The sequence below is a fragment of the Phoenix dactylifera genome, chromosome 11 (genome assembly GCF_051530095.1).
Source record: "Phoenix dactylifera cultivar Ajwa chromosome 11, Ajwa_hap1_PhDact_Kaust_v1.1, whole genome shotgun sequence".
In the NCBI taxonomy this organism is placed as follows: Eukaryota; Viridiplantae; Streptophyta; class Magnoliopsida; order Arecales; family Arecaceae; genus Phoenix; species Phoenix dactylifera.
The window spans coordinates 27088321-27096879 of NC_143200.1; the positions used below are offsets into that span (position 1 = coordinate 27088321).

At 37.3% G+C, this 8559-nt stretch overlaps 1 protein-coding gene across 2 annotated transcripts; it reads left to right on the forward strand.

Annotated features, from left to right (window-relative positions):
• Positions 1 to 2346: 2346 nt before the first annotated feature.
• LOC103702380 (uncharacterized) lies at positions 2347 to 8385 on the forward strand. 2 transcript variants are annotated; one of them, XM_008784798.6, is made up of 7 exons: positions 2347 to 2508; positions 2605 to 2645; positions 4757 to 4920; positions 6796 to 6895; positions 6994 to 7166; positions 7460 to 7978; positions 8050 to 8385. In XM_008784798.6, exons 1-6 carry the CDS (start codon positions 2468 to 2470, stop codon positions 7955 to 7957), a joined length of 1017 nt encoding a protein of 338 aa, XP_008783020.3. In that variant the 5' UTR covers positions 2347 to 2467; the 3' UTR covers positions 7958 to 7978; positions 8050 to 8385. The 2 variants fall into 2 exon arrangements, with proteins under 2 accessions (XP_008783020.3, XP_008783019.3); XM_008784797.6 differs by having other exon boundaries at positions 7460 to 8385.
• Positions 8386 to 8559: the final 174 nt, after the last annotated feature.

The following is an 8559-nucleotide window of genomic DNA, read 5'->3' on the forward strand; positions in this document are numbered from 1 at the left end:
GACCACACTTTCCCCCCTTCTTTTCCCGCGAACCAAACGAGCCCTTCATGGGAAAGTTACTTTCCCATAAGGCGGGAATCACTCCATTTTTACTTTTTTCCAAAAAGTCTATTCAGCATTAAAGAAGCATTAAAAAGGCATTAAAAACCTAATTTTTATTAAGGGCATAATAGGAATTATACATAACTTTCCTAGGAAAGTGGATGACCAACCAAACATAAGCACTTTGGAAATTTGTCACTAACCCATGGTCAACCAAACATGCCAAAAGTATTTTTCTAGGCATTCTCTTCCTAAGAATTTGTTTTCAGGAAATCATATTCCTAGGAAGGAAAATGCTTCCTGCGAACCAAACGAGCCCTAAATCAAACGAGTCCACATTGTAAAATTGTTTTAAAGACCATTCATGTGTTAGGCTTAGTATCTTTCTAGCTTGGCAAGAGTCTTTGGGGACAGATTGGTGATCCATCCCGAAAGAAGCAACACGAGCATTTACATAATTTAAGTGCCACATTCAACCCTCTAGAAGCAACCATTTGTATGAAACTCAAAGGAGTCAACTCTCCTCAAGAAAACACAAAATTTTTGTTTCCTACTTCAATAATACATCACGGCCCCAACAAAGGAAAGTCCTTGGAGTCCATTCTCATTACAAAAAACAACTTGATGTGCCAATAAAAATGCCTCCTTGAAAGAGGTTTGTATATCTTCGTTCTCAGCACCTTTAGAGCGAAAACCAACGTGGAGAAGTTCAGAAACAGGCATTGAATCCCTTAATTCTTTATGCTTCTACGGTTATCTTATTACATTGCGGGCTCGTTTGGTTCGCGGGAAGCATTTTCCTTCCTAGGAATATGATTCCTGGGAAACAAATTCCTAAGAAGAGGAGGCCTAGGAAAGTACTTTTGGCATGTTTGGTTGACCATGGGAAAGTGACAAATTTCCAAGGTGCTTATGTTTGGTTGGCCATCTACTTTCCTAGGAAAGTTATATATAATTCCTATTATGCCCTTAATAAAAATTAAGTTTTTAATGCTTGAATGTATGGTTATCAAAAAACAATCATCTCACCAACAGTCAACATTCTACCTGATGTAAAAGCACAGGAACTTCTCCTCTCCCTTTTCACTTCTCTAAATTATTCATCATTTTGCTCCATTTTTGTTTTCGGTACCAGGCTTTTCTTCCATCTCACATTGTGTAACTTTATTTTATTTTATTTTTTTGGATTTTTTTGCATAAATACTTTTCTAAAAACTCAAATTTGTGTGAATATTCTGTTAAAATTTATATTTATTTATGTGCCCTCATAAAATACTGTTTTGCATAAATGCCCCTAATTCTTCTAACACCGTTAATAAAAATTATATTTATTTTTATTAAAAATAAAATAAAGTTTTGAATTATTTTTTTATCCTCTATTGCAATCGTCTTATAAATGTTTCTTATTGCACATCTACTCATTAAGAGTATTTTAGTCATTTTAATTTGAAACTGTTAATTTTTTAACGGTATTAGATGGTGCAGGTATATATGCAAAAATAAAGATAAAAAAGGTAGAATAGCAAAATAAGTATTAATGAGGGTATACATGTAAATATCAATTTTGGAAGAGTATTTATGCAAAATTCAATATTTAGGAGGGTATTCGTGCAAAAAATCCTTTTTTTTATGAAGAGTATTGGCATTTTGCTCCATCCTGACTTAAATATTATGGGTACGAAATATAGAAATAATCTTTTCTCACACGAAGTAGAGCTATATCCATCCCATCTGCTTCGATCTCATAGTGGTGGTAGACTTTTTTACTAATGGATTATAATGGCTAATGGTAAGAGCAAATGCCCCTTGTTGTCGGCCAGTCTTCTCAACCCTATGATCCTAGAACTCTAGAACCTCACTTGCCCTTCACAGGGGCTAATATGACAAATGCGTCGTATATAAGTTTTTCTACTGGCTCATCATTCTCAAAATGAATATTTAAAACCAGATTGCAATATAGCATCTGTGCGAGCGGTGTTATGAAAAATGCAACACGTGAATTTTGAACCAGTCACCGGCAAGACGGGGAGCGGGGACTAGTGAAAAATTCTTACGATGGTTTTATAAATACCCCCTTGTCAAATGCCCAAATCCGATCCATAATCACATCAGAGTCCAACCGGGTCGGGTCCATGGGATTCTAAGTTCACGGCCATGGCCCTTCAGGGACGCCGGAAACGAGTATCATCATATCCGTCCGATTTGTATAATCAACGGTCCAAAGCAACCCAGAGGGAGTAATCTCGTGGGAGATTCTGGAAATAAAGGGGTGGGAAGGTCACGCTAACCCTCACTATATATAGGATAGACCGCTTCGGGCTTTGAGACTCCGACCGCAGGTACCTTGTTTCTTTTTTTCGTTCCCCTTTTCCTTATCGGCAACCCTAACCCTAGCGCGGAGATCCGTGGAAGGCGAGCGACGGCGATGGCTGCGAGGTCTAAGGAGCACGACGGAGCGAGCCCAGCGTGAGATATCCCGACTACCCATCGCGTTCCCTTCGTTCTTTCTTCTCGTTTGATGGTCTTATGACGTGTTTCTCCATGCTTTTCTCATGTTCGCAGGAAGATCTTTGTTGGAGGGCTTCCCAAGGATACGAGCCTGAGTAAGTTTTCCTTAATGACTATTTTTCCTTTTTTGATCTGTTTTAAACCCTATTTTTTCCCCTTTTTTGTGTTTTCTTTATGCGTTATTTTGGGCCTTTTTAGGATTTCATATTCTAGATCCGTATTCTGTTAATTTATGCAGGTATATCATAATTTCTTAGATCCTTGTTATTGTTTTCGGGGGAATTAGTGTTTTTTTGACTTCTTGTTATTACTCATTATCAAATTGGGGTTGATTTTTTGCTTAGTTTAAATGCGGTCCGAGCTTTCGAAATTTGTGATATATTTTGGTGGTATTTCTTAAATGTGGAGAGTAACCTGAATGTTAAACCGAAATTGACGGCAGTTCAAGAGTTCTACGTATTTTTCTATTTTGATTGGCTGGGTTCGCGATACGATTTTTATTAGCAGGTTGATTTGATATCTTTTTAGGATTTTTTTTATAATTAGGTGATAAGCTTCTTATTTATGTGAGGATCAGGCGATAAACTTCTTAGAAAATATGAAAAACATTTTTATGTAGAATGCAACTCTATATATTGCTCCTCCTCAGGTTTCACTTTCAATTTTTGTTCATAAATTTATACCTCGTTTATTGGTGTGTTATTTCTTGTATTTTTTTAATTCTTGAGCAGTGTTTCTTCTGGATATATTGCCTTTTTTCTTTTTATTTTTACCCTTCTGTGCTTTGTTTTGCAATCGGGAGCTATCATGGTAAATGTTTGTCGTCCGTGGCCAGTTATAATCTGTCTCATCCTGGTTCACTTAGAGTTGGTTTATTGGATGTTTTGTTATGGTGATTTAGGCCTAGTTTACTAAACTTTAAAATTTTTAGTGTCCAAGCACTTGCTCAGGCTGCGTAACACTTCATCTGTTGGTTTCATTGTACTGGTACTTTTTGATTGGTTGCATTTGCACCTCCAGTAAGAAAAAAGTCCTTTTGTTATATAAATTTCTTTCATAATATCTTTCCAGATTTTTTTTAGATCTCCTATTATGTATGTTCTGCGATACTGTCTTCTCCATTGTCTTCTTTTAATGTTCTCATAGATTATGGTCCATCTGGTGCTATTTTATTGTTCTTATTATGATCAACTGCTTGATCTTTTTTTCCCCACAAATCTTTCATACTTTTAGGCCGTGTTTGGTACTTCTTTTCCTGTTTCTTCTTTTTAAAACAGAAACATGGAATCCAATGCAGAAAATATGTTTGATTTACATGTTTCTGTTTTTTTTAAAACAACTTCCATTATTTCTGGAAAAAAAGTGGAAGGGAAAAATTATCACTTTCACTTATTTTAAAAGTGGGTTTTTACTCTTCTCCTCCCGATCCCTCTTTTTCTGTCCCTCTTTTTCTGCCCAATCTTGCCCTTAGCCCCATTGCCCTCACTTGACCCATCAACTCCCCGGGCCTTGCCAGCCTTCTCTCTGATCAAGGCTTAGTTGGCGGCCCCATTCTGACTCCTTGCTCTGCCACTATCTCGGCTGTCTCTTCGCCTAACGTCGAGCTCTCCCTCGTCCTCGACCACGTTGTTGGCTCCATCCCCTCTCCCTCGTTGCCGGCCACATTGCCGCCCTTTTTGTTATACAAAAAAAAAGGAGTGACTCAAACATGGTTTCTGCTGTCACAAATCTGAAAAAAAGTGAAATAGAATCTGTTTCCAGATTTTTTTAAGAAGGAAAGTGACAACATTACTTCTGTTGCTCTCTGCTTTTTTTTCAAAAATTAATTTGTCAATGCTTATATCTTGGTACTGCTGCTGGTCTTAGATAGGACAGGTCATATAATTGTTTTCCTGTAAGAGTAGATGGCACGCGACAATCTTATGAAACGTTAATAGTTCTCATTTACAATGCTTGACTATTAAGTTGGTATATCTTATTTTTAGTAATTTTTGTATTATTAATTCTCAATACTCTTCCAACTACTTCGAAGTTATGTTTTGTATTCTCTCTTAATCTCACTATATTTGTTTTATTTCGAGAAGTGTTTCTGTTAATTTTTTTAAATAAATTTCTTACTAGTTACATAATCTAAGGGTCATATGGTTTTAGAGTTACATATTTTCTAATTTATCTTTCTCTTGCATTTTTACCTGTGGTGATTCAGCAACATTCAGGGACCATTTTGGCAAATATGGAGAGATAGATGATATTGTGATAATGAAAGACCGGAATACGCACAAGCCAAGAGGTTTTGGATTTGTTACCTTTCGTGATCCTTCTGTTGTTGACAGAGTCATTGAGGAAATGCAAATTATCAATGGAAAACAAGTAAGTTTTGTCAGTGTGTTTGGATTATTGTGCTAGCCACCTTTAAATTGTTTGAGCTTTAAAAAAGGCATTTGAGGGTTCCCTCTTTTTCACATTCCACTGGTTTCTAATTATTGGATTACTACGGCATGTGCTAGGAACTCTTTGTTGGTGTGTTAAGTCTTGCTGTTTGACCATTATTGATTGTTTCACTCTCCCTCTTTACTCCTCTTTTCAATGATCTCCAGGGAAGTTCTTGTTCTCATTATTGATATACACTAACTGGTTCTCTGTTAGGATAAGTAATGAAAATAATATCCTTTTCATGTATAGATATTTTCTGTAATGATGATAACATATCTTTTGATATTACAGATGTTCAGTTTTCTTGAATTTCTATGTGTATTTTTTTGATCTGCTGCAATACTAATTTTGTTTGGTTAATTGTGTTGGATTTAAGAGTCTCTTCTTAGCATTCTTGTTTCTCACTTGTTTAATTGCATTTGAAATGCATTCAATTATATTCTAGTTAATCTTCATTATATCATGTGCCTAGTCCTAGTGCAAGTACAAGGGTCAACATAAGGACAACTAGCATAAATAAAAAAAAATCCATGTCTATTTTAAGGGTCGTAGATGATTTAAAGCAACATGGTTGTAAGGTCTAAGCATAATGGTGCTTTTTATGGCTTTATAAATTCAGACAAGTTTCAATAAATACAGCACAAAATATGTGCCATCTTTAAAGGCCAGACGTAGAAGGCGGACACAGTTACTTTCATGTGTTCATTTTAGGTTAAATTGTAGGAGGTAAAATCTGTTCTTTTTAATAGCGGTGATAGCCAATAAAAAGTAATTTTCCATTGTGAGTGCACTATGGGATCATGTAATTCTGATTGCATTTCTACTGAGTTTTTGATTATAAATTATTCCAAGCTAAGACTTAATGGCACTATCTTTAACAAATTTCAATAAATTATGCGGAACAAATGAAGGTGGGGTTTGATATGTCGCCATGCCCACAAACTGTTCATCTAGACAAGTCCCATATATACAGACGTTTCTGCCATTTATTTTGGCAAATGTCATGATTAAGGCTTAGAGTCCTTTTCAAAAATATTTTCACTGTTAATGTGATATTTTTCAAAAGGTGTAGCATTAGATGAGGACATCAGATGTCTTGGATTGGATTATGGCTTGGCGAACTGTTGTGATGTTCATTTGGTTCTGCTAGTATTTATTCAGTTGCTAAGGCCCATTTATGCTTAAACAATTTTTTGCCAATAATTATAAGAAAATCTATGATTTATTCTCAGTGTTAAATATTGCCAGGAGGGCCTTTTAGCATATGATAAGTGTAGGAGAATGAATGCTTCGAGGTAATCATGTGATAGAAGCTGGAGGCATGTATTTCAAGAAAAATGGGGGGGCATAGGAGTGCCATGAGTAATGCAAGGAATTATTGCCTACATGATTTCGACACGTGATATATCTGTGAAACCGAAGGGACTCATACAGTTTCCCTTGGCTAGGATGGCTTTGTGCAGTGTATTTCATTATTTATCTGACGACTTTGACTTTTTGGGATGGTCTACTAGTGAACTCTAGTATTACCTTTTTCACACAAAACACCCAAAAGTTTGGTGCCATGCTTGGGGTTTGATGATCTTATACATGTTTGTTGGACATGTTTTTCTTTAAGCTGTTAAACTGTGTCATATTTTATTTCTTCTGGAATATGATTCTGTTTTTTCCATCATTTCATAACAAAATTCCTGCATCACTTCTGTTTTTATTTTAAGGGATGGGAATATTGTTTGTCCCGTGGCTACTTGTCAGCCAAGTCTATTTTCTCTTGTTCATTACCTCAAATTATTGATGGTTTGAAACTTGCAGGTTGAAATTAAAAGGACTATCCCAAAAGGTGCTGCACCATTAAAAGATTTTAAAACAAAGAAGATATTTGTTGGTGGGATACCAACAACACTGACAGAAGGTATTGTAACTTTCTAAGATATTCAATAGATATTTGGCATGTCATTTGGATGCCAGTTTTCCTAACCAGTTATTCCTTCTGAAATTAAAACTGAGCAGATGAATTCAATGACTTCTTTTCCAACTTTGGGAAGGTGGTGGATCATGAGATTATACGCGACCACACAACCAATCGATCTCGAGGCTTTGGATTTGTAGTCTTTGACTCTGAAAAAACCGTAGATGAGTTGTTAGCCAAAAAGGGCAATATGATTGATCTAGCTGGTACTCAGGTGAGTTGGATACTGTGTTTGATCAAAGTACTAAGCCACATACTCCCCTCTGTCGTGCAGTGTTGTATAATATTCCTCTGTAGAAGCCTTCTGGTTTATCAAATTCTCTCTGCAGTGGCTATGCCTTTTTCTTAGGCATTCATCATCATCATCATCACTATCATCATCTTATGATCATATTTTAGTTTATTTGCAGGATAATGTTACTTGCTGTAGGTTTATAGATGCTCTCTTGTGGTTCTCTAGACATTTTGTATCACCGGACCTAGGTTGATTTTCTTGCTTTGTTGTAGGTGGAGATCAAGAAGGCCGAACCAAAGAAGCCATCTAACCAACCACCTCCTTCTTATGGTAGTGAATCTAGGACGCGTCCTTTTGGTGAGGATGTTGGTGGATTTGGCAGCTCATATGGCAGGTTTGGCAGTGGTGGGTTTGGTCCTTCATCCTATAGGACACCTGGTGGTCTTGGCCCTAGGCCTGGAGGTTTTGGTGGTTATGGGGGTGTTGCTGGTGAATTTGGTGGTGGATATGGTGGTGGATATGGTGGTGGCTTAGGTGATTACCGGGCAGAATCTTCTCTTAGTTATTCTAGTCGCCTGGGTTCATATGGAGGATATGGTGGGGGATATGGTGCAAGTGGCTTAGGTGGCTATGGACGCGAAGCTGGGGGTTATGGTGGATCTGGCTATGGAGGCGGATATGATTCCCCAGGTTCTGCTTATGGCTCAGGACTCTATGGTGGTAGGGGAGGCTATGGCGGTGCTGGTCGATATCACCCATATGCAAGATAGGAAAGAAGCACTTCACTGCAGGTCTGTTCTAGATCTTGCCACTTCAGGTTGCTCTAGTCTTGTTGGACTCAAGGTGGTTCTTATTGGCACAGGCTCGGTAGGCATTCTTCTAGCACCTTTTAGAGAGGCCTTCTGCTGAAGTTTGAGCTCGGCTGGTTGATTTGCTCTGTAGAACTCTCTCGGGCACCTGTAATGTCTAGCAGGCTGGAGTAGAAACTTCATTATGATTCTATATTCTTTTGGTTTCTCATTAGAGCTTAGACTACCTTACTAGCGTGGCTTGAAGAAATCTTATAGCACCTGCTTTTGAGACCATTTAATGCCCCTTTGTTTTAGAAGATAGTATGTAGTGCCTTCAGATCTAAGTAAATTTGTTGGGTGGAATGTTCTCTGTTATTGCATGAATGTGATCATCTGACAGTTTGTTATGCCGATGGGTCTTTTGGTGTTGGTTGGTTAGTTGGAGGCTTAGATTCATGCTCTTCTAGATTCCTAGATTATCTAGAGCACTTTTCAAGTGTTTTTTTTAAAAAAAATTGTGGGCAATCTTTTGCTTTTCTTTGTTTTGCCTGGTAAAATTTTAGGCACATCGGACATCACGA